The sequence below is a fragment of the Xenopus laevis genome, chromosome 1S (assembly GCF_017654675.1).
Source record: "Xenopus laevis strain J_2021 chromosome 1S, Xenopus_laevis_v10.1, whole genome shotgun sequence".
Classification (NCBI taxonomy): domain Eukaryota; kingdom Metazoa; phylum Chordata; class Amphibia; order Anura; family Pipidae; genus Xenopus; species Xenopus laevis.
The window spans coordinates 131,266,696-131,293,505 of record NC_054372.1 but is presented as its reverse complement, the minus strand read 5'-3'; the positions used below and the strand labels follow the sequence as shown (position 1 = coordinate 131,293,505).

Genomic DNA, 26,810 nt, shown 5'->3' with positions numbered 1-26,810 from the left:
CAGATCTGCAAAGCACTTATCCCAATAGACCAGCAGCTTTAACTGCAGGCAAATGGGAATTTACAAAATAATGAATTGAGGTAGATATTTATACAAACAACAAATTTCTCCTGGTCAGAAAAACGGTAAAAAAAAACCCAAAAAAAAAAAACCTTACAGGCCAATATATTTTAAATTACACAATGTAAAACAAAATGTGCACAAAATCATGGAGGTGAATACTTATGCAAAGCACTTATACATTGACAGTTCATGGGAAAAAGGTAATATTCCAACGAAACAGAAAACATTATATTACCCCAAATCTCTAAAGGGAATCTCAAATTCCAAATCCTCCTTTGTCAAAGATTCCACCTTTTCAATAAAATTCTTGAAAGCCGTTTTTAGCTTGTGCCTCATCTCTCTTTCCAGCTGCAAACAATGAAATACAAAATACATACATTAGAAAGGTATTTTATTTTAGGTATTGGAAACCTTAGTCTCAAGGAGACTAATTTAGCTGGTACAGTAGTGGCCCTACATAGTGCAGCATACTGTATGGGTCAGCTGGATTGGCCTTTTGGGAGACTGCCAGAACTGGACCATTTTATTTGAGGAAGTTATAACCAAGTGTTTGTCTCTCCCAAATAAAGCAAGACATATGACAAAGTTTTTTTTTTTTTTTTTTTTTTTTAATTCCTAATAAACTAATTTGCAGGCTTATGGGGAGAGTGCTATTGGTTTCGGGATTCTTTTTGCTTTCCAACATTAGTTCAGACACCCCCACTGCATTGGAAACCACTCCTCTTCAAACATAGATTAGACCTTTGCATGCAAAGACCAACCAATATGTAACTGTGATGAAGTGACACTTAACATTAAAAAACAGAATGTTTTATGGCATTGCTGCGGCATTACAATTTCATGTCAATATCCAAGCAGAATGCTTTTCAGCAATATAGAAGACATTGATCAAAATTATACTTTCCCATTATGGTTCTCAGTGTGTAGCATTAGGTAAAATATAAAAGGTAAACTTCCAACTTATATGAAGGAAAATAGTCAAAAGGAAAAATGCATTTAAAATATACAGATCAGATAGAATGCAAGCATCATTAGAAATAATTTAGAACATAGTAACACAACATGTTGTCTACGTAAAACCTACCTAATCGCTAGCTGATCCAGATGAAGGCAAATGGACCAGTACATGGACCAATTTTAACTAGAGATTTTCAATAACCTTGTATTTACGCACTTACTAAAACAAAAACCCTTTTTATCCCAATGTCTCTGCTAGTATCACCAGTTCAGGGAAAGTATTCCACAACTTCACAGCTCTCACAGTAAAAATCTTTTTAACAAAGGTAAACAAGAAAAAGAATGCAAACCAAAAAAAAAGGTGGCCAACGTTGTCCTAAAAACCTTTAAGCAAAATAAACGTAGCTCTGCAGCATGATAGAATACACCAAGTTCTTAAAATAATGGCAAGGGTGAGCGGTAAACTCTTAAGACTGACTTTGGTTGGGTATGGTACCAGTGTAGAGTCCCTCAACTGAAGGGAATATGTCAATGAAGATTTTAATTTATCCAGTTCATAACATACAGTATAAGATGTAAAGAAGTCTTAAGCAACTGGACCTTGTGTGGTTTTTTGAAAATGTTTTACTACCACTCAGTTGAACCGAAGAGGCCACTTCGAAGAATGGTGAAATGTTTTCAAGAAAGTTTAGAAGGTCCAGTTGCTTTTTAAAGCATTTTGAAGGTGAACTCACTCTTGAAATACAGAAATTCTAAATTAGTCATTCCTATAATTAAACATATCCTTGTGCTCTCACTAATACTTGTAATTGAGTCTCTGTCAGCTCACCTGTTCAGCATACAAGTCATCACGATCATGCATGTGCTGGTGCTTTCCAAGATCTGTAGTAATTTCCCCAACTTCTGTGTAGAACTGAACATCAGTATGCCTCTTCTTTCCAAACATGATAGCATTCTATAGAATGAGAAGCCAAGCAAGGTTGTACAATAAAACATCACATGTTAAGCCTTACAAACTACAGGCACCAGTTATTTTAATACAAAACCTGCCAAGCGGACATATCTGTATTGCTACCTTAAGGTGAAAATGAAGAACAATAATCATCTCTCCATCACAAGGCTGGAAGAGGGCATGTTTAATGTTGTTGTAGAGAATGTCCACCTTATCCCCACGGACAGATGTAAAGCGGAAGCCTGTGGAAAGAGGCACAAGGGGGTGTGAGAATAATTTCTGCATGTCACTGTTCTAGGGTCACACAGCCATTTTGACTCACCATTAACATGAGCCTCTAGGGAACCCTGCATCCTCTTCTGGGCAATATTTGGCCGTATGTACAAGTCCTTCAGCTTTGGGTTACTGCGGTTGAGATTTATGACCAATGAATCTTGTTTAACAATGCCCTAGTGTAACAGAAGAGAATAATTCTTTGTCACATAAAACAAAGTATTAAACATTTTCTCTGTCACAGTCAGCACTCAACTATTTACCTCCTTTTCTTTTTCTTCGGCTTCTCTGGTCTTGTATCGTTTTTGCACCTCCTTTATAATACGGAATGCATTTTGAAGGTTGAGTGATGGCACACTGGGATCTCCAGGAGTTTTCACATTAGAGGCTCGGTAAGTTCTGTTTAAGTGAATAAAACAAATATATGACGCTACCCAAACGCAGGACAAAATTTATGATATCTTGATATCATAGAGTCAAAAATAAAAAAAATTAAGTTACACATTGACCCAGCCTGGCAACATAAATCCAGGTCCAATTTACAAACATATAATGCAACAGAACTGATGACACATTAGTGGCACGTGGTGTTATCGGATATGCTTTTCCTTTTGCCCTTTATTTTGCTAATTCCAACTGGCAAAGAGTGGTAAGGCCACACAAGAACAAGTGATACAGGTTGGATGGAAATGGAGCATACTGCATAAAGAAATCTGTAGATATGTATGGCAGCTTGGAAAAAATAAAAATAAAAAAAACCCACAAAAAGTGAAACTACGCTTACATTTCTTTGACAAATGTGGCTTCAGGATTGGGAAAGATGTTGCCTTCATTTCGCCCCAGAGCACTGCCTGGGCAAAAGAAATTGATTCTGAGGTAGGTATAGTCACCTTCAACAGACATACTGATATTCTGCAGGAGAAAAATAATTAGCAGTTGAAATATGAATTAAGCGATGAATAAAAAGAAAAAAATTGAATGCCCTTTAGAAGGAATGATTTAAAAACAGTGTTTTTCCACCTCTCGTCTGCTCTCACCTTTATAGTGGCAATATGGAAAGGAGTTGAAATTCCAAAAACAGGCATGATGACAGTCTCATATTTTTTGTCAATGTAAAGCTTCATCTCACGAAGCTCTGGCTCCTTTGGTACTTGAGAAGCATTCTTGTATGAAACATTGGATTTCCGAGCCCTGCACGAGAGAATACAAAACAAGATTCAAACACATACAGACCAAGCAAATCATGAAATTTGTGTATAAACTAGTAGTTGCAGCTCAATAAATGGACTAGTTAATATTATTCTGTGTGCACGGTTTATGGTTTTTCAATGTGAAAACCATTAAACTCAAATGATGGTCTAATTTGGGACTTGTCTACATTTTTTCAAGTAAAGCCTCAAAGTTCCAAGTATAATTTTAAGAAACAGTGGAAATTAAATAGTGATGGGAATTAATAAAGAACATCTCTCAGTGACAAAGTAAAATCTCACTTCATTGTTTGCTGCCCCCCCTTCTGCTCTGTAAGTCTCCTCTTTGCCTCGTCATTAAGCTGTGTAGCAAGCTCCTTCTGATGAGTTCGCCGTTTTTCCTCTGCGGTCATTTCGTTCTGTTGAATGTGGTAACATAAGAGTTAATAAAAATAAATTAAAATGTGATATTTTCCAAAACTATTATTGCTGCCCTGATAAAAAGTATTTCCGGTGCCGACTTCACCTATTTTTGAGAAACGTGTATGTTGGAGAAAAACAAAAAATACCCTGGTCCTTTCTGTCAGCAGAGCTGCAGCACGAGAACCACGACCCAATAGGTCTTCAGCTTCATCTTTCTCTTCTTCCTCCTCCTCTTCATCCTCCTTCTATAAACAAAAAAAAAATGGTAAATGAAAAACAAACATACTGTCTAACCAAAAACATAACCAGTTCCATAAATGAAACCAAAATGACAAAGAGCTTAATTGACACCGTTAAGGAGACAAACAACCTGTTATATTTATGTAAAACCAGCTCACCTTCAAGAAAATTCCCACATTCTTCACCTTCTTCTTAACATTAGTGAGTACAGTTGCAGCTCCTTCCTATGAAGAAAAAAAAAAAATATTCATACTGGTACAATTTTGTGTTGACCATAGAGGTGGTACAACTGTGTCTTGAGAAAAACTAAATACAACAAATAGAAACATAGCATTTATTTAGAACTGTTCTTTTTGTATAATCAAAGTTTTCATTTGTAGTGTAACTATGAAAGACATGAGTGGGCAAAAACTATTTCTCTTAGGCAGTCTTCCTACTTTATCATAGGATGTCCTTATGATCTCCTTGGAGTAGCCCCGCCTAGAAATAGTATTTGCCCACTCATTGACTAAGGAGGAGGCATTGGCTGCTAAGGGAAGAAATCAAATCCATTTCACAACTGAGTATAGTGAAGAATATAGTAGGATTTGTGGTATTATTAGGAAACACCTTCCAGACTTATATAATGACGTCAGGCAATGAATTAATCAATGTGACCAGCACCAATATAAGATACGATTAAAACCACTTGCTCCAGTTCATGAAAATAAGTTGGAAAATGGAAGAGAAAGAGAGGTGAAGTTGTCCCAATTTTAACTGCCTATATTATTTCTATCAAGGGACATCACAAAGCAAAGGCAGGCAGGATAACAGGATTTTTGATACTCCCTGTTAAATCAGTTTCTCTGTAGTCGATAGGGGGACACAGGGAACAGCTGGGGTCAAGCTCCACCCTCCTGAGGCAGGACACGAATAATTAAAGGGGCGTGACCTAGGGTCTGGCTTAACCCGGTGCTACGCCAACCTATTCAATTTGTACCAAAGAACCTGCTGAATAGAATTAAAACTAGCAGAGCTGGTAACTCAGGGAGTATTCCCTCATGGATCAACATGGTCAACATCTCGCCGCGGGGCAGGAAGCCTTGTGTCCCACTATCGACTAAACCGATTTAACAGGGAGTATCAAAAATCCTGTTTTCTCTGTCGTCTCAGGGAGACACAGGGAACAGCTGGGGATTTAACAAAGCAGCCCTGAGAACAGCAGGGTGGGAGCGAGAGAGATTGTGACACATTGTGTCTAGACTGTAATTTTGGTGAATGTGCGAACAGACGACTAGGCGGATGCTCCGCAGATCTTGCCCAGGTGGAATATGCTTACATCTCCTCTGGTGATCTTCCATTGAAGATGTAGATCTGACGGATGATTTCCAATTTCCTAGATGCTGCCATGCCTCTTGGAGGCACCGTGGAATTACACAAAGCTTTTGGGAACATCGAAAATCTTGGATTTCTCGAAATACCACCAAAGGGCTCTGACTACATCTAGATCTACTTCTACGTTAGAGTTCTTGTTTAACAAGGTAGCCTGGTTCCGGACACAGTGATGGTACCAACATTTCATGATTCATGTGAAGGGAGTACACTACATTAGGTAGAAAATATGGGACTGTGCATAGAACTGCTTTATCCTCGTGGAAACTAAGTAGGCTGGCTCACATAGGCACTAAGCTCAGACTCTTTTAGCCGATGAAATCGCCACTAGGAACCCCACCTTCCAGAAGAGCCACTTGTCAGTAATGGTCCCCAGTGGTTAGAAGGGAGGGATCCGGTAAGGCTTGCAGGACTAGGTTGAGATCCCCTCCTGGGATCAGGAGGCGAAAGGATGGTGCCACATGAGTAACTTCTTACGGAAAAGGTATGAATGGAATCTTCCAGAGCTAGTCATGAGTGAAAAGGATCCAACAGTGCTGATACTCGTACCTCCAACGAGCTCAGCTTGAAATCCAACTAAAAATCTCTGTAGAGAGGATAAGACTTTTTTTTTTTTTTTTTAAATGTTGCACTCGAGGAAGGGTATACGTGCCTCCTGGTACCAGTTCCTGTAGATACCCTATGATAAGTGTTAGATGAGGCAGGTTTATGCGATTAACATTGTGGCAATGGCCTCTTGGGCTATGCCTTGTTGTCGCCAGATGACCGCTTCCATAGCCATCCCGTCAAGCGAATAGGCCCAGATTTTGATTGACTATGGGCCCCGACACAGGAGATCGTTCCTGGATGTTAGACGAACTGGTTGTGCTGCCGACCTTTCTTGAAGATCGGAGAACCATGTTTATCTGGACCAATACAGAACTATTATAATCACAATGGAGTGCGATCGTTTGATCTTCTTGAGGGCTTGATGCAACATGGGTAAAAGAGGGAAAACGTAGGCTAGATGGAAATGCCAATTGAGAGTAATGGCATCCACCCACTATTGCTAACGGTTCCCGCTAGCGAAGAATTTCTTCACCTTGCGAATGGTTCTGGATGCCATCAGATCGATCTGGGATCGCCCCTAATGACTGACCAGTTGTGAGAATATCTCTGGGAGAAGCTCCCATTCTCCCGGCTCTAGATGGTTCCGGCTGATGAAGTCTGCTTTAGTGTTGTCCATTCCTGGGACATGAATGGCAAATAGTCTTACCAAGTTGAGTCAGAAGTCAGAAGTTCCATTATGTTTATGGGAAATTTTGCTTCGGAAGAGAACCATGTACTCTTTACGGATAGGTTGTCAGGGATGTTGGCTTGTGGAGGGTGCAGGTGTATCCGTGCGAATGTCAACACCCCCATGGAGGAAACCATGAATCCCATACATTCATAGCCAGGTGTGTGGTAAGATGCTGGATGTAAGTTAGTTTGTAAATCTGATCTCCTATCCTCATCTGTTTATCTGGTGGTAGGGTCACCACGAGACCCAGAATGTAGTCTGGCGGCTTAGGAGTAGACTGGACTGTCCCGGTTGATGGTCCAGCCGAAGTCTTGGAGCAGTAGATCTTCAATGCTCCCTTGTCCTGAACTTCAGCAGGAGGTCTTCCAGGTAGGGTGTCACGGAGATTCCTTGAAGTCATAAGGAGGCTGCGGTGACCGCATTAGTTTGGTGAAGACCCTGGGGGAGGGTGACAGCCCAAAGGGAAGGGCCACAACGGATGGTAATGGTTCTTGAAGGCAATTCTCAAGAAGCAATGATGTCCAAGGCCATCATTAGTAGTTCCGGTTCCATTCCTTGATTCACAGAACGTAATGTCTCCATTTTGAATCTTACGGAACGCATGTATTAGTAGCGGCATTTCAGGTCGAGGACTGGTCTGAAGATCCATCTCTCTTGGGAACCAGGAAGAGAGTGGAGTAGAATCCGGAGCATTTCTCAGACGGGGCAATGGCACAATCACTCCGTTCTGATCCACTTTGGATATGCAGCCCAAGAATGCTCGAGCTTTGGATTGGGGGGTCGGAATTCTGAACATCAGGAATTTTCTGGGGGGGGGGGGTTGGGGTGGAAGGAGAAGTCCAGAAGATAGCCTTCTGAAATAATTTCCACACCTCCCGATTGAGGCAACCTGCCCCCGATTAGTTGCCGAGACCCCGGAAGGAGTGCCCTTGTTAAGCTAAAGTGTTGTGGAACTTGTTGGGCTTCCAAGTGAGGTAAGGGACTTCTACGATGGAGGGCAGCCATGTGATTCTACAGGCTGCTACCGTTAGGGCTGATGTGCGAGTGGTAATATGGGCAGCGTCCAGGGTAGCGCCACACAACGGACGACTCTGCCATCGCCTGTTCTGTGGGAAGAAGTTCAGATCTAGGAACTTCGTCTTGTATGCCCTTGGTTAGGGATTCGGCCCAGGTCTGTATGGTCCTGAGGCATAGTGGTCTGTGAGCTGTATCAAGAATGCTCCTGCTATGGACTATGCTGATGGCATGAGTTCCGATCTAGAAACGCCCTCCAGTAAGTCTTTGACCATGGATTTAATTAATGTGCCTAGATACAGGATCATCAACCGTTGTGGGCATTGAAGAAAATTATAGAATTTGGAATTTTCAAATAGTGTGAATTTTCTGGTGAATTCTAGTATTCCTGTATGCTGCAAGTCTCTTGATAGACTCGCAACTGCTTGTTGGTCCATGACTTAAAAGTACCTCTACTGCTCCCTTATGATATTGTCGATATCATGTTGCCCCTTGCGGGCCTTTGAGTCCACATTTTCTTCCTCTTCCCAGGAGGACACATCGAATGGCAGGAGTTCGCCCTCTGATGTGATAAATCCGCTCTTGCTGAAAGCGGATTAAGGAGGTATGTTAATAGTATCCCCTCTCAACCTTCTGGTTCTGACCCGCTTGGCTAGAGCATTGCCAACTTTTTCAGTGATGGAGGGTAAGCTCTGCAGTGAAGCAAGTAATTGCGAAGGATGGATTGGCCAGAGGGGGGAGCTGGTGGGTCTGAGAAGTGCCCGAGACACTCTCCTGTAGCGGGTATTTCTGAATGGTGTTCCCCGACTGGCCTGTTTAAAATGCAGGACTTGAACCCATGACCTTGAAAGGTCATTCACCTAACCACAATGTTATGAAGCCTTTTGGTCCATGGGAGTGGGAAGACTACAGCTCCTTGCCCCCTTGCAAAGGGGTCTGCAGAGCGATATGCCCTGACCCCCTGGGATCAAGATTGGCATTTTGTGCACATGAATAGGTTACTAGCGCTGTTGCCAGTGCTGCTGCACTCCCCCCGGTCCTAGGGAATAAGTCCCTGACTTACCTTCTGCCAAGGCAGTGCCTATGATAACTGCTGAACAGGTAGCGAGGGAGGGTAGCCAAGTGCTCAGAAAGGACTATAAGCCTTTGTGCCTAGCTGCTGCCTCTCAAACAATCTCCTGTATTGAGGTTATGAGAGCAGATGCGTCTCTGGAGACCTGTTAAGGTATATGGTACGCAGAGAAGACCACACTCCATTTGCCAGCATTACTCCGAGCAGCTGGCACCTGGAACACAACCGCTGGGAACTCGGCTGCAAGTGTCAAAATGTGCAGCATCTCACTCTGGCTGAGCCGCAGAGATGGAGCCAGCTACTCCGGTTGCACTCCCATACACTTCCTAATGGAAGTCCCCACGCTCCGCCGCAGCTAGTCAGCCCTCTCTGCCTAATGCCGGGGGCAAAATAGCCGCTGGAACGCATATGTGTTCCACCTCGATTGTGATCCAAAATGCACCGCGCGCCGAGACAGTGCTGTACTCTAAGGCGGCAAGCTCCCTGCCCTTCCTACAAAGTGTGCGCACTCTATCTCTGCAGATTGCACGTTACTCTGGAGCCACAGCGAGAGAGGCTAGGCGGGTGACAGTTCCTGGGAAGGCAGGGGTATATGCAGCAGGATTCCTCCCCCGGTTCCCTCTCTGTGAAAGAGGTACCGGAGTAGCTGACACAGTTGGCGGAAGAAGGGGAGGGAGGGGGAAAAACTGCAGATAGCCGGTGCCACAGTAGCATAGTGGTTACTGGTGGGTACCAATTTACTTACCCAAGGGTATGTTCACAACGGCCAGACCTGCCGACCGAACGGAAGACAGGTACTGTCTGGATGGTCGGTATAGCCCTCTGGCTAGATAATGACCCCGGTAAATGTTCTATGGTAGGGGGCTAACCATAAGGATGCAGGTAGCCCTGCTCCTGGTGTTGCCCCGGGTGCCAGCCTCAGCTGGCCAAAGAAAGCATTTCCCCCTAGGGGAAGTCCATCCTCCTGGAAGCAGGACACTTGAAAAACTGAATAGGTTGGCGTAGCACCGGGTTAAGCCAGACCCTAAGTCACGCCCCTTTAATTATGCAAGTGCCCTGCCTCCGGAGGGTGGAGCTTAACCCCAGCTGTTCCCGGTGTCCCCTGAGAAGACAGAGAAAACCATGACTGTGGTTTCAAATTTATAAGTAAATCTGTACTCGGTGGAGAGGCTATCTAGAACTAAAAAAAAACACAAATCAAGGCCCCTTGTAATTCAGTGCAGTGTAGGAGAAGGATTAGAGCTGAGCAATTGGTTATAAAAAAGCCCCCTAACAAGACTGGTTTCAAAGCTCGGTCTTGTAAATTAAATGATAAAATGGTTGTCCATAGAATATTTTAAAAATAGATTGAGCAGCAAGAAGAAAATGCCACGTGCAGAGTTCTCTTTTTAAAGTACTTCTGCATATGCGTCAGACACGTCTGGACGTCAGATTCTTTTCCTCAATGCAACTAATTTCACGCCCATTCTGACGTGACAAGCCAGAGGAAACCTCCCCTTCACCATGCACAGGCAATCTAATCTAAGAGACGGACCTGGATTTTATGACCTTGTTCCATTTGTATATATTTATTAGGTATCTGCCCTGTGCCTCATATTTAGCCTGAATAAAAATCAATTGTACTGACTTATGAGAGAAGGGTTATGATATTTAACCAAAAGCTGCCATCAACTATATCTTGTCGCAAATAAAGTTCTAACAGATTGTGTATATTTATGATTTTTATATATTTTTAAAATAATTTTTTTGCAGATAAAAGTTGACTTGAGGGGGGGGGGCTGCTTATGTGGAAGATTTTGCTGTGGACAGACAACATGCGGTCAAAAGTTAAGGAACTAGGATACAGACAGAGATCTCAGTAGTGACCTTCAATACGTTTGAGTCAGAAAACTAATTGTGCAATTATCATGTTTCAGGTCCCTCTGGCTATATAATGATTAGGCTCCAGTGGCAAAAAATATCCTTTAAAGCAAAATACATGTAAATCACAATAATACTAGAAAGATATATCATTACCTCATTAACTAAGACAGTATCTCCCACAAACAAAGCATATGTCTTTTCTTCTGGCTTCTTTCCCATCTTGTTATTAAGTTCTGCTAAACCCAAGTGAACACTGAAGACCATACCTAAAGCAAAGCACTTAAAGTTAATGTAAAGGCAGGACAGAGAGCAGACAATTCTGGTGAAACTGAACAACCCTATCCCCAATAAAGCAAACACCTAACAATTTACCTACATTTACAATTCTAGTTATTAATTATATTAAATTAGCTTTGCTCACACGCATTCAACATTAGAACAGGGGTCAAATATCTTATTTTTAGAATTAAAATAGGGTGTTCCAATATTGCAAATTTCTTTCAGTGATTGGGGACAGAGGCATAATAGTTTAAGATGTGCAAGAAGAGACATTTTGAGTTAAGGTGTTGGTTGCTCTTGTCCATGTTAGAAGAACGCTCAAGAGTAGTGAAGTGCACTCCTGAAAAAAATAATCTAAGATTAGGATAACCAGGGAGATTCAGGTCCAAATTACACTCAGAGGGGTAATCATGTAGATTCTCTGAATGCAAATATAGGCTGCAAAAGGCAACCTCAACCTTCCAGCTCCATCACTAAGATGAACAGGAAACTGTAAATGTTAATTTGAATGAAAACAAGAAAAGTGGTTGTAGAAATATTTGATAAGCATCATTCATATCCACAGAGGCCACGACCTGTTTCAGTTTCAAAGCAGTGAGCATGGAACGTTTTTCTAGGGCAAAGATCTTAATAAAGCCTGCTGAAGCTCTCACTAAAAGGTGCATGGACAATAACCTTGCACAATATGATATCAGATAGGTTACTCGCTAGGGTCCTTGCCTTTTCTGTATCAGAGATAATACCAGAGGATAGAACTAGGTGGACAATAGGAGACAAACTATTTGATAATTAAGGAAAATCCTCCTAAATCATACAAACAATGATATTCTAGACCTAATCATCAAAGTCTGTTGGAAACAAAAAAAAACTCTCTCAGTTACCTTTCTTCAGTTTATATTGATTTTTATTGTTGATGACAAGCGATCCCTCTCGGAACTCAATACCCATCGCAAATCTGGAGGAAGGGGAAAAAAAAAAGTGTATGGCGCTTAGACAGATGCTCAGGATCACAAGACATACTGGTAAAGTTAAAGGAACAATAACAAAAAAAATTAAGTGTTTTAAAGGAAAGACAATATAATGTACTGGTGTCCTTCACTGACAACTGGAATGTTTAATTCAGAAAAACTATAGTTTTTATAATCAAGCTTCTGTTTAGCCATGGTGCAGCCATTTAAGCAAAGGACACATAGTAGGTAACAGAAGTTCTGAAGAATCCCATTGTATACTACAGAGCTTATCTGTTATCAGCTTTGAATGGCTGCCCCCATGGCTACACAAAGCTTGTATATATAAATTATAGTAGTCTTGCTGAAACATACCACACTACATGTTCATTACTTTAGGACAGTTCTTTAAGGCTTCTGTAAGTTTACTAGAATGCTCATCACCTAGTATTTAATAAAAAATAAATAAATAAATAAATAAAAAAAAAAAAAAAAAAACTTTCTGCAGAGTTTCAGTACTACCCAAGTTTTTTTTTTCAGTTCATCAGGAATGGACTGGGGCTGTTTTTCATGGCCCCTCATTCCATTGTACAATGACAAGCTTGACTATTCCATGCCTCATTAGCAGTTTTGGGGAAGGTCCTTTCCAACATACAATAATTCCCATATGCACAAATCAAAGAACAGAACTGACTTTCTAAGATGGTTCTGTATAGCCCTGATCTCAACCCAACTGAACAATTGTGGGATTCTAACATGTAGTTTTTTGCAGAGGATCAAACATACAACACAAATGCTTTTGAAGCAGTGCTCACCCTAGAGTCTTTGTAATCTTGCTCATGAGATCGGGTTTCTGTTTCTTCACTTGATCCATGATTACTTGATAGGCATCACATATTTTGGCACCTGGTATGCAAAGAGCAGTGCACTTGTTACATTTCTGACTGAAGTTCAGTTATTGCAAGTTTGATACTTTTCCCATACCATAACCTTAAACCCAGCAATATAGGTTGTACATAAATGGCAGGATGTTACCAGTCTTGACAGACATATTTGCCAGGGAAAGGGTTAACAGTTTCATTAGTGCAGTAGAAAAAAGAATAATGAACATGCAACTGAAACCAAAGGAATAATTCTATTAGTACAAGACAAGATCCCTTCATAACAAGAGACTGAAGCCCTAGCACACTATTTTAGCCAACTTTCTCTACAATGGAACTATTACTCTCTGTTTCCATGAATCTCCCTTAGTATCATGCACGGCTAAACTTTACCTTTACAACTTCAGTTTAATCACCATTTAAAGGCCATTTGGTCATGGCCCTTGTTAGAGCAAAATATAACCTTGTTATGAGCCACCGTTCCAAGACGGTAAAAACATGTTTCCCCCTAAATCTTACTCAACAGGACTAGGAATTGACAAAATTTCACCCCAGCTGTCAAATATATATCTCACTACATTAAAATAACGTCAAACATTTACATTTTGACCACATTTCCATTTAATTTAATTCCCTTAGCCATGTTCCAATTTTCAGTTAGATTTAAATGGACTTTTTTTGTAAACATTCCCACATTTACTTCTCACACTTGAAACCAGTCTATGTCCCCATTTACTATTGTTTTTAACATAGCAAGAATTAAACACTTCCCCTCATCTGTTATTTTTCCTATGCATCTAAAACCTGACATTTTTAAGATGTGCCCTTTGTATACCCAGGACCATTTAAATCAGGCTTTAAAAGATATCATAGAAACTGTAATTTAAGAATGGGGCAGAGCACCAGACAGGCTGCAAAGGGCATGGCCAAAAATAAATTACAACTAGGTCTCCTGAGAAAACAACACAGTCAGCACAACATAGAACATACAGATTGGAAAAAAAAACTCTTAATTCAACACCAATTCCAGTCACATTTTAATACAAGAATAATCAGGACACCACTATAGACCAGCTATATCACCACCGACAATAGGAATAACACCACTATATGGGACTGCATAGAGAATGTCTATTTTTAAAATATTAGTAGCAATTAGTGTTTATTAACAAAATTGTACTGTTGTCAATATATATATACACCTGGAAAGGTAGAAACAATCAGCTACTTTGCGTTCACCTCTCTGGTCAAGCCCAGAGGGGGTTGTCAACTCTCTGTGCAAGAACTATGTGGTCCACAGTGGAATAATGTGGCAAGCGAATCTGGAAAGTGCAGGCATTGACTTCTACTGCTCATGCTTCCTTCATTAGCATATCCCTGATCCACTTTGTAACCAAACTGCAGCAGTCAATCTGTTCATTGACCAGTACATGGTAGTGAAAATGGTGCGCTTCACATGTGGACAACAGTTACAATGCATTATAAGGCGGGGAGAAGAAGTCCCTGGCTGGTTGGCCGAGACAGGAGATCTCTAGATCAGAGTGACCTTCTGGGTAATTATATTGAAAACGGTGCATTTTTGCCAATGATAAAATGCCATTATCTAAATAGGAAAAGCTATTGTATTAAAGGTAAAAATCTCATTTAAAAATAGTAAAAATATATCCAGACACTAATTTCAAAGTCTGATTCTGCGGATATGTAATCTGTGTAAAAGTATCATTCCACTGAATACCGTGTTTAAGCTCCTTTAGCAGCTCTTCCTGCAACTGCAGTAGAAAGTTGTAATTTTCTTGCATTTCCTGTGTAGGATCCACCATGAGAGTTCGGACTAGGTTAGAACAGTAAGACTTGTAACGGATTCCCAAAGCACATGTAATTGCTCCAAAATGCATGTGATTCTTGTCGCTGTAAGAGAAACATAAGCACTAGTGATGAGTGAGGTTTTGCTGCGAAAAAGATGCCCATAGGGTGAAAAAAAATTGTCATGTGTCAAAAAATTTGCCCTTTAGACTGCAATGCAGTTGGCAAATTATTTGCCATTTCACAAATTTTCAGGGACACGAAACTGGTCAGATTTGTCCATCACTAATGAGCAAATATCTTGGTCATGTATATACAGTTAAAACTCGATTTTAAGTACCCTGATTTTAAGTTTTCCCTGCATTTAACAATTTTTATTAGTAATCCCACCGATTTATAAGGCATTTCAATGGGTGCATTTGCCTGATTTTATGTTTTAATGTTTGCTTGGATTTTACATCAAAATTTTGTCCTGATGTATCCAAAAAGGAGATTGTGTACTCACTGTTAATTTCGCTCTCTTCAGTCGCTTGGGGACACAGGAACAGTGGTATATAGCTGGTAGCACTAGGTGGCAGGACACAACAATAGAAAAAGTAGAACTAGCTCCTCCCCTGCCGGCTATAACCCCTCCCCCCCAGCAGGCAGAGCCCAGCTCAGTTTGTACCAAAGAATTTAGTCTAACCAACAACCTTAAACGTTTAAACTTAACAGATAAGAAGCAATTACAAGACCACGTCTGAACGCTCCTATCCAGGGAGTCCAGTGTCCCCCAAGCAACTGAAGAGTGAGATTAAACTACAAGTAGACAAAATCTCCATTTCTAAATTGTCGACTTGGGAGGACACTGGAACAGTGGGGACGTACCTTGAATTAGGGCGGGAAGGATAGGCTCTTGTGGAAATGACTACTGCGGCCTGGAGTACCTTCCTGCCGCATGTCCTTGTCGCTACCTCCACAGCTATTTGACTGAAGCTTGGTTTCGGAATGCCCAGGAATTGCTCATCCCTCTGGTGGAGTGTGCCTTGAGGCCTTGTGGGGGTAATTGGTCCCGTGCTGTGTAGGCTCGTTGAGTAGCCTGTTTGATCCAGTGTGAGATGGTGGTCTTGGAAGCCTGTGTGCCCTGTTGTGGCCCCGAGGGCAAGACGAACAAGGCATCCGTTTTACGTATGTCTCGTATCCTGTGGGGATCGAACTTGAGGGCCCTGACAGGATCCAGGGAGTGTAGTGCCTCCTCCTTTGTATTGGCTGAAGGGCAGAATGTTGGAATAGTAATTTCCTGGTTCAGATGAGAATCTTGGGCAGGAAAGATGGTATAGTATGCAGCACTGCCCTGTGGAAGACTAGGAATGGAATTCTGCACAATAAGGCACTGAGTTCGGATAGTCTCCTCGCTGAAGCAATTGCCAGTAGGAAGGTGGCCTTCCAGGTGAGCCGTTCTGCAAAACGGAAAGATCCCATGTGGGTGTGGGTGCTGGAATTGGGGGAGCTATTTAGTCTACCCCTTGTAAGAAGGTCCTGATGTCTTGTTATGAGAGTCAATTGTTTCTGGAATAGGACAGACAGTGCTGAAATCTGTGACTTAAAGGGATACTGTCTTCGGAAAAAATGTTTTTTTCAAAATGCATCAGTTAATAGTGCTTTTTTCATTGCAGCCTATGGGGAAAAACGTTGAGGCAGTTCGGGGAGATAGTCGCTCAAAAGACGAGGCGATTAGTAGCCAGGCGACAAAATCTCCCCGAATCACCTCGTAAGGCCTTACCCTTACTGCTGTACTGCTAGTTATTATTATTAACACAAGTCACATGACCAGGGGCAGCTGGGAAATGACAAAATGCCTAGCCCCATGTCAGATTTCAAAATTCAATATAAAAAAAATCTGTTTGCTCTTTTGAGTAATGGATTTCAGTGCAGAAGTCTGCTGGAGTAGCACTATTAACTGATGCATTTTGAAAAAAACATGTTTTCCCATGACATTATCCCTTATCTATCCCAGAGAGAGACCCATAGACCGTCCCATGCAGGAAATCAAGAGGATTGGGGATGGAGAACCTCTCAAATGCCCCTGTCCTTCTGGATACACCATTGGTGGTAAATCTTCCATACTCTCTGGTAGGTCCTTGCAGACACAGGTTTCCTAGCTGCCCACATTGTTTTCAATACCGCCTCAGAAAATACTTTGCGCTTCAAGATCTGGGTCTCAAGAGCCATGCTGTCAAATTAAGTTTGCTGGCTTTGGGTGAAGAATGGGACCATGTGAGAGGTCTGGTATTGGAGGAAAGAAGTCCCATGGTGATGCGAGTGTCCGCTCCTAATGCTAAAGGGTCCCAGTATCTTGCAAAGAAGTTGTTTACTTTCCGATTTTGTCGAGTGGCCATGGGGTCCACCTCTGGCTTTCCCCACCTCTCCGTTATCTCGTTGACGATTTCCTCCTTTAGCGGCCACTCATGGATCCAGCGACTGTCTGCTTAGGAAGTCTACTTCCCAGTTTTGGATTCCTGGTATATAGATGGCCGACAGTAGGGTGAGATTGGCTTCCGCCCAATGGAATATGAGATTGACCTCGTTTAGTGCTCCTTGTTCCTCCCTGGTGGTTTATGTAGACTACTGCTGTGAAGTTGTCCGATTGGACCTTTACGGCTTGACCTGTCAGTTCCCGCTGCCAGTGTATTAAGCAGAGACTAATTGCCCGGATTTCAAGGAGGTGATACAGTCTGCTTTCCTTCTTAGTCCATAGACCCTGTGCTGCTCTGCTCTCCAGTACCGCTCCCCAACCAAATAGGCGTTTGCCATTTCGTCCCTTTTTTCCCCCCGATTGGTCTGCCTTTGGTGAGATTCTTGGACTTCATCCACCATAGTAGAGATGTTTGTTTTTCTGGAAATGGAGACTTCCATTTCCAAGATGATAGAATGTTCCACTGTAGCACTCTGAGGTGGAACTGCAGTTACTGCTTCCATTGTCGACACTATGGCCCGTAGAACCTTCATGCAGAACCTGGCTGTATGTGTCGGCTTCACTAGTAGCGTCTGGACCAAGAACTGTAGGTAGAGAATCTTCTCGTGGGGAAGAGATACCATCTGGGTCAGCATATTGAATTGCATCCTGAAAAATATCGCAGACTGACTGGGGATCAGAGTTGACTTGTCCCTTTTTATACACCATCCCAGATCCTGCAGTGTCGTTACTGTGAATCGAAGGGCCTGTTGTGTTTCTAGAACTGATGGAGCCTTGATCAGCAGGTCGTCATGGGAAGGGGTGATAGAAACTCCCCCGTTGCGGATCACCTCCGTAGCTGCCGCCATGATCTTTGTGACTCGGGGGCAGATGTCAGGCCAAACGGTAGTGCCGTGAATTGGTAGTGGAGATTTTGGTATGCAAATCGCAAGAATCTCTGATGGGGAGGGAAAATGGGAACATGCCGGTACGCATCCTTTATGTCAAGAGATGCTAGGAATTCGCTTGGGGACATTGCTTCGATGAGGAAGCGAAGAGACTCCATCTTGAACCTGCATGGGCGGATAAATTTGTTCAACTCCTTGAGGTCTAGTACTGGACAAGATAACTGTCCTTCTTGGGGACTACGAACAGGTTTGAATAGTACCCTCTTAACCCGTTCTCTGGCTGGGACAGGGACAATCACCTCGGTTTGGAGAAGGTTGTGGATCATGACCTGGAATACCTTTCGTTTGGTCGTCTCCCGAGGAAGTGTCAGGGAAGGATGGCGAGAACTCCAGGTGGTAGCCTAGTGACACGATCTTGTGCACCCAGGGGTCCTGGGTAAACGAGAGGCAGGATGTGGCAAGTGGCTTAATCTCAGCCCCATGGCCCCCTGGACCAACGGAGGATGGTCATGCTGAGGTGGTCTTGGAGAAGGGTATACAACCGTGCCAGGAAGCTCTGGTCTTACCTCCCCCCCCCCCAACGACCTATCCCTGAGGTTGACTGGCGAGGGGATAGATCGAGCTTCTGCTTTGTGAGCCCCCGAAAAAAACCTTCTGCGAAAGGAAGTGCGCACCCATGGTTATGGTAGTAAGGTGCTCTTACCACCTGTCGCTTGGCTTATGATCTTATCCAGATCAGGTCCAAAGAGTAGCTTCACTTTAAAGGGGATGGAAGTAAGCGACTTCTTAGAAGAAAGGTCTACTGACCATAGTTTTAGCCACAGTGACCGTCAGTGCAGACGTTTTGGCTGATCCCCTGGGTGGTGTCTAGGGATACTTTGCATCTATAGTCGTTTGCATCCTTGATCTGTGAAGGCAGGGAAGTCAGTTTGTGGCGTGGGGCTCCAGATTGGATAGCGTCAAGCAGAGACTCTGATCAGGATTGAAAAGACTGATCTCAGAAGACCCTCCAGTTTATTATCCATAGTGTCCTTGAAGGACGAGGCATCGGTAACTGGTAAGACAGGTTTCAGTCACAATCACTCTCCTCCTCTGAAGAAGAAAGTGGCGCTCTCCTTCTATGGGTTTTGGTCTTAGTGTTTTAAAGGCGGGATAGGAGGTTGTCCAAGGATTGAGCTAAATTTGGAATCCCCGTTGCCAGTTGTGATGCCCACTGCAGAATATCTTGTGCATCAGATGGAGAAGAGTCTAGAGGGTGGCCCCTGTACTCCCTTGTGTAGACTATGGCACCTGTGAAGTGGCAGTTCCTTGGGGTTCTGAACCAATAGCCTTGGGTTTGCAACCAGAGCATAAAGGGTCCTTATGGCCTATGGTTAAACGTTTGCAACAATTGGCACATGCTAAAAATTTTAGATGTGGCTGTGGCTCCTCTGGAAAAAGCCCATCACAAACCCCTTCAGACATGGTAAAGTAAATACCCAGTAGGCCTAATTCAGCCTATGAGATGAGAAGGACTGTCTCCGTTAAAAGGATTGCACTGCGTCCCGCCTGCAGCAGGGGTGATAGGAGGCAGGGAGCAGGAGATGAAGTCGGGGAGAAAGCCTGCCGAGTAGTGGCTGCACGCAGAATCCGTTTTGCTCAGCATGGGAGATGCGCAGTTAAAGGACCAGTAATATCAAAAAATGTAATTGTTTTAAAGTATTAAAAATATAATGCAGTGTTGCCCTGCACTAGTAAAACTGGTGTGTTTGCTTCAGAAACACTACTATTGTTTATATAAATAAGCTGCTGTGTAGCCATGGGGGCAGCTATTCAAAGGAGAAAAGGCTCAAGTTACACAGCAGACAGCAGATAAGCTCTGTAGAACATAATGCAGTTATCCATTAGTTAACCTGTGCCATATAGCCGTTTTTCAATTTCCGCCATTGCTACTCAGCAGCTTATTTTTATAAACTATAGTAGTGTTTCTGAAGCAAACAGATCAGTTTTACCAATGCAGGGCAACTGGTATCCGGCCAGTCTGACGCTACTCCTGTAGGGGAATGGAGAGATTAGGTGACTGGGTTGTTAGTGGCAGATGCACATTCTTAACACCCCAGAGGCAATCCCACGTTGGGAGATGACAGGCAGAGACCACCTATTCAGTGTAGGGGTTCTGAGTCTCTCCTGTAGACAAAGTTGATTGTATGATATAAGCACGTCCTTACCGCCTGAGGACACAAAAAAATAAAAAAAACTGAGCTGGGCTCTGCCTGCTGGGGGGTATGGCAAGCAGGGAAGGAGCTAGTTCTACTTTTTCTATTTTTGTGTCCTGCCTCCTAGTGGTAGCAGCTATACCACCCCACTGTTCCTGTGTCCGCCAAGCCGCCAATGGAGAAAACTGCTTTTTTCCCTCTATGAATTATTTGTGAAATAGAGGTTTCAAATACTAACCAGGTGTATATTTTGCCAGATGCCTGTAAATTGTAAATTCCAGTTAGTCTGCCCCTCATACAGTCCTGCACCAATCACGTATTGCTTTTTTCTCCGTATGTGACCGACAGACGCCTTGCACATGCCCCCCGTATTGTAACTTTAATACGGCAATGCTTAACCCTTATTATTAACACAGTAAATACTGTATCACAAAGTAAACCGGACTTCTGTGCTTATAGCCTTTTAGTACTTGAAGAGAAAGTTACTTTTTACAAAAAAAATTTCTGGTCCCCTCAAAAATATAAAATAGGGGTTCTACTGTAAACTAGAATATTTCAATGTATGTAACCTTTGTCAGTGATATATGAAAGGGGCATTCTGTCACAACCAACATCACTTGAAGCCATAAATTAGGCCAAACACACACAAGCAAGAGAATTCTTCCATTCATGTCAAAACATTTTAGAAAAAAAAAAACTTAATAAAAACACATTTATCCCATTGTACCCACGTCATGATTCAATTATGTGTATTGTAAAAACCTTCAGCAGAAAACCTCCAAAATAAATATGGCCTCACCTGACAACACTGAATTTAAGGTTGTAGTTGCCTCCACTCTGTATTATGGGAGGATAGCACATTTCAATGGTGGATGGGTCAGTCCCACCAAGGTATTTTTTGTCTTCTATGGCTTTCTCCACTGACTCAGCCAATTTGCCATGCCGTACTTTCTAGAAAATAGATAGAAAAAAATAGAAAAATAAATAGAAAATCAGTAAGATCTACTATTATATTGACACGGTAAAAGGATGTGCACATTCCAAAGCAAAAACCATGTACAGAAAGTGCTGATTACCTACTATACAAGAATCATGTATTGGTCTGTTTGTTTATAAACAAAATGTGCTGTATAGTGTATTAACCTTTAAACCATGCTTACCTCATCTGCATCCACAATTTCCATGACTCTATCTTTAAAAAACTTGCTGAAGACATCAGAAGTGATAGAAGCTGCTTTCTTCATAAGATTTAGTTCACCCTCTTCTTTGACTGCAATGGTATATGCTACTGAAGCACTGATATCCACCTGAACGCGTGAGAAAACATACAAAGTTATATAAATTATATATACATCTCAAATAAAATGCTGTTACCCTCATGCAATTGTTAGTGAGATATTAGGCACGTCAAGCTGTTGAATCCTCATTCATTCATATTCAACAGCTTAACATGCCATATTCATGGAGTGCATAAAACAGGACAGGATGACCAACTGATTCACTGCCATTGACAGGGATTATAAAACATAGAAGTCTAAGTATATGTATTTAAAAGGGGTTGTTCACCTTTTAATAATATACAATGTAGAGAGTGATATTCTGAGACAATTTGCAATTGGTTTAAATTTTTGGGTTTTTGAGCTATTTAGCTTTTTATCCTACAGCTCTCGTTTGGGTTTTCAGCAATCCATTTGCTAGGGTCCTTATTACCCTAGCAACCATGCATTGATTTGAATAAGAGATTGTAATATGAATAGGAGAGGCCCTGAATACATCTGTAGACTTAGAGCATTTCTTTTTAGATGGGGGTCAGTGATCCCCATTTGAACGTGGGAACGAGTCAGAATAAAAAGGCAAATAATTAAACTATAAAAAAGACGACCAATTGAAAAGCTGCTCAGAATGAGCCATTCTATAACATACTAAAAGTTAACTTAAAGGTGAACCACCCCTTTAAGTAACTAAGAATGGCTAATCTTATTTTTAAAGTTTTACAAGTCTAGAAGTCAAGAATTCAATGTTCAGCTCTGCACTTTTTTTTTTCTTCCAAATCCTCAATACAGAATGTGAAGTAATATCTCCACCTTCCACACAAACCTACAATAAGAAGATACATAAACTCATAAGCACAACAGCCAGAGCACTATAGGTTACAAAATGAAAAAGACTAAGCAACAGAATGCATAAACCAATCATTGACCACATAAAAACTTCTAAATGTAATTGCTATTTGAAAGCAAATAGTCTGTTCCTTGCTACTCTATACACTAATGGTTATGTCTCCTGAAACAATGTTGCAAATGTGCGCAGTTTAAAAGATGGAAGAGTATTGGCTTCTGCTACCTTATTTTAGAACTAAAGAAGAGGGGTTGACACATACTGCTTTCCAATGCAATTGCATTTGCAGATAACAATAGCACTACGCGGTTAATATATACTAGAATGAATACACATTAAGTCTCACCCAGTAACTAGCTCAATATTGAAGCATACTATCAAAACATGGCATGATGTTTTGCAGAAATTTCAATTAGCAGTGAGTCATAGCATTCTTATTCCATTACATAATAATCCACTTTTTCCCCCGAGTTATGCTACCACCGCGTTTAATTGGTGGAGGGAGCATGGCATTAATAGAGTTAAGGATATGTTGCTAACAATGGGGGTTAAATCGTTAGAATACCTACGATTTACTAATACTCTTCCCGACAAGGAAACGTATAGATATTCTCAATTAGCCCACTTTATAAAGTCAATTGATACCTCTTTTAAGAGCAGACCACCTACATTACTCGAAACCTGTTCTCAACAAGCGGGGAAAGTAAAAGGTACAATCTCACTGGTATACCGACATTTAGTGTCAATTAATATTGAGGTCCCTTTGAAATACATGGCAGATTGGGAAACGGATTTGGGACACTCATTTTCTCAGCAAGAATGGAATGGGATTTGGAATACTATATCCAAAATCTCCCCTAATACTGCTTTGAAAGTCAGCTTATAAAGTGATGATGCGCTGGTATATTACCCCAGCTCGGAAACATAAATATGATCCCACTTCTTCCAACTCTTGTTTTCGGGGCTGTACAGAAGTGGGTGACTTTTATCATATTTGGTGGACTTGCCCCATAGCAGTAGCATATTGGAGGGATGTTTTTCAGACGATTGGAAATGTATTTAATAAATCTATTTCTCCTGAGGTCACTTTGGCGCTTTTAGCCCGACCAACTAAAGAACTTACTAAACAACAAAATGCTTTAATGGGTCAAATTTTAGCAGTAGCCAGAATCAACTTGGCAAAGAATTGGCTCCAAAAAACTATACACACTCAAGGTATGGTAGAAAAAATTAGCCAGACACAGAATCTGTTATATTTGACGGCTTTATTGGCAGACACAGTGGAGAAACATACACAAATATGGGATCCATGGAACATGTTCCTGCATTCGTGAGAAATCTGTACAAGTAATGTATTTGGTGCCAAATGTGATGAATGAATACTGGTAAGAACAACTTAGGGTTATTGAAATCCTATACTAACCTTCCCGATCCTTCAAGAATATTATACTAAATGTAATGTATACGTTATCATTTGTCATTGCATTTGAAAATGTTAAAATAAAAGAGATTTAAAATATATACTAGAATGATGCGAAGAACTTTCTTACTTTTATTTTCTTCTGTTAGGCAAAAACTTTGTTCATTTTTGTTACAGGAAATTAAAGAAACACACTCACCTTTTCAAAGCTCTCTTTATTCAGAATGTCATACCAACTCTTCATAAAATCCCCTGGGAATTTATCCTTTATGAAAACACCAATGCGTTTGCCCTTCTTGCTAACCTTGATGGCTTCAATCATCTTGTCAAAGTTACCCTTATTACTTTCATTTTGCTGGAAAACAATGAGAAATTCTTTCATCTACTGATAGGCAGCAAAGCAGGCATCTCACTACCTTACCACCAAAATGTTTATTAATTTAATATTTTTTTAAAGGATCGCTAACAGATAGATATAAAAGAAGTGGCTATTTTTTATTTCACTGCAGAGATTTTAAATATTTTATAGGTTAAATGGACACCCATTTAAGCTGCCATTTTTAACTGTGCTTGTTTAAAATATCATCCGACAAGTGAATTACTCAACACCTTGGTACCACTACGTCAACAGAAGTAGGGCTTTGCTTTGGCTGTAGAAGTATTTCCTTTATCCCATGCATCATTTCCTGCTTGTTGATTGCAAATAGTATATAGCCGCATAACAATTATTAAGTGAGGTGTTAAACAGAAACTTTGCTTTTAAACGTCTTTTTTTGAAAGACAAAATTGTGCACCGCTAACAATCTCCTCACCTTCTCTCGGACGAGCAGTGTGATTGCTGGAGTACCATTGGCATTTTCGTTCCCTTTGGTGTTAGCAATCTGCTTGAGGAATTCCACTTTCTTCTTGCTGGCCATAAAGAGGATTTTCTCCTCACAAAATACCATTATGGTGTCCGTAAGCTCATAGCCAAACAACCAGGTCTTAAAGACAAAGGCATTTATACTCAGTTTGAAAATTACTGCAAAAAACAGTTATCTAGAAAGCTCAGAATTATGATACTGCTGTTTCCCATAGACAACATATCAAGCAAATAATTGTATTTTAAAAAAAATTACCAATTATTTCTGCAATAAGGTATTATTTATCCATAATAGTGGTAAAACAGTCCTACTGGGTTTATTTCATGTTTAAATGATTTTATAGTAGACTTATGTATGGGGATCCAAATTATGGAAAGAACAGTCATCCATAAAAACCACATGTCTCAAGCATTCTGGATAATAGGTCATACCTGTAAATGTAAACAGTAGTCCAAGACAGGTTGTATCACTAGTAATTTATTCAGTGTAGCCAATAACCAATACAAGAGCAAATGAAACCCCTGTCCAATCTAAAATATTAGAGTACAATCTTTTTGGACAATCTATCCTTGTGAATAGAACATAATGCATATCATGTTTCAATATAAAGATATTCAAAGATATTTGGTTTGACTAAATAGTTCCAGGAGGGCTAAATGCAGCCCCAAACAGAGTCTGTAACACTGTATGAAGTTTTCACTACTATAGATATGAACTCAGAGTGCTGCTCACTTTGTGGTCTTATCCTGCATTTCACAACACATGCCCCTTGTTAATTGTAATGTAATATGCAGAAGGCCCAAAAATTAGGAGAAGACAACCTTAAGTCTAGAGTGTCAGTGTCTCCCAGTGCTAGCAAACAAAAAATGATGTTCCATTGACCATTCTAAAAAATATAATCAAATTGGGCCTCTCTTGGCTAGCATGTCTGATATAACAGCCAACACAAAGTGCAAAAACAATTATTCTACACTCACCTGTAAGGCAGTAGATTTTGCATAAACAATTTCTTCATCCACTCCCACAGACACCACAATGGCATCCACATTGGCAAATTCATCGTCTCCTTTCTGTTGAAAATAAAAATGTCATATTATATAAAAGAAATCAACTATTTCAGTGCAACCTAAAAACACATATCTCCACATACATTACTGCTCACTGAAAATGACAATATCATTAAACACACAAGGGTCTGAAAATATCTGTCTGTTGTAAATAGCATTAAATCTCTACTTTAGCACAGTTCTAATAAAACAAAGAGGAGATTTTTAAAGCAAGAAACCAGCCATTACATAGTAGTTTTATGTGTTGGAATGGCGTTGGTTTGGGCAGTCTCTCTCTTAAAAGCAGCAAAAGCTAGTGGCGGGGGCAGGATCTAGCCCTCAGACTGAAACCAAGGTTCAGTAGATATTTACTCCAAGTAATGCTACTATGCAGAGAGGTACAAGCCTTTTTATACTATGACCAGAGGTAAGCAAGTTAGGGACCACCGTGTGGGGTTTACACTGATGTGGTATGGTGGCTTATCAACTTTATGATCATAACTTTGTAACTAAAAACCAGTTTTTCTAAACACATGCACTTGCACATATACTGAATTACTTAAGACAGGGGACCAGAAAATGTGTATTGATTAATTGGCCAAATCCGTAGCACTTCCGTTGTACTTTAAGGGGTAGTTCACCTTCAAACAACTAATTGGTTTCAGATAGATCACCAGAAATAACAAATTTTTCCAATGACTTTCTATTTTCTATGTGTGATGGTTTTTCTAATATTGAAGTGTAAAGTGTAATTTCTCTCCTTAGGAAGCAGCTCTGGGAGGGGGGGGGTCGCAGAATCCTGTAAACTGTTCTAAATGGATACATTTAGTTGATACATTTTTTATCTTTGTCCCTGCTGAGCAGAATCTCTGGGTTTCATTACAGGCAGTTATTAGAATTGATACAATTGTTGCTAATACTCCAGAGATACTGTTGAGAAATGTATCAACTCAATGTTGTAAATTTGTAACAGAATCTGAATTTCTGAGCTGCCAGACTCAAACACCAGAGACAAGAACATTCACCTTTAAACTTAGATTTTGGTAAAACCGTAAAAAAATAAATAATGGAAAGTAATTGAAAAAAGTTTTTATTTCCGGGGAACAATCTAAAAACAACTGAATTGAAAAAAGTGTTTGGAAGGTGAACAACCCTTTTAAACACATTTTAACTAAAGGTGGCCATACACGGGCCCATAAAAGCTGCCGACAGACCAAGTCGG

The 26,810-nt window shown here is 41.0% G+C and overlaps 1 protein-coding gene across 1 annotated transcript in view; it reads right to left on the bottom strand.

Moving 5' to 3' along the window:
• The window catches only part of supt16h.S (SPT16 homolog, facilitates chromatin remodeling subunit S homeolog), a 38,840-nt gene that overhangs the window by 9,802 nt on the left and 2,228 nt on the right, over positions 1-26,810 (bottom strand). The window contains 21 exon segments of the mRNA NM_001090697.1: positions 299-411; positions 1,850-1,975; positions 2,096-2,214; positions 2,295-2,421; positions 2,509-2,644; positions 3,030-3,157; positions 3,283-3,436; positions 3,736-3,771; positions 3,774-3,827; positions 3,829-3,851; positions 4,002-4,100; positions 4,254-4,319; positions 10,848-10,960; positions 11,855-11,928; positions 12,736-12,826; positions 14,537-14,709; positions 20,941-21,092; positions 21,302-21,448; positions 23,879-24,034; positions 24,492-24,662; positions 25,520-25,612. Of these exon segments, the coding sequence (NP_001084166.1) occupies positions 299-411; positions 1,850-1,975; positions 2,096-2,214; positions 2,295-2,421; positions 2,509-2,644; positions 3,030-3,157; positions 3,283-3,436; positions 3,736-3,771; positions 3,774-3,827; positions 3,829-3,851; positions 4,002-4,100; positions 4,254-4,319; positions 10,848-10,960; positions 11,855-11,928; positions 12,736-12,826; positions 14,537-14,709; positions 20,941-21,092; positions 21,302-21,448; positions 23,879-24,034; positions 24,492-24,662; positions 25,520-25,612 (2,351 nt within the window).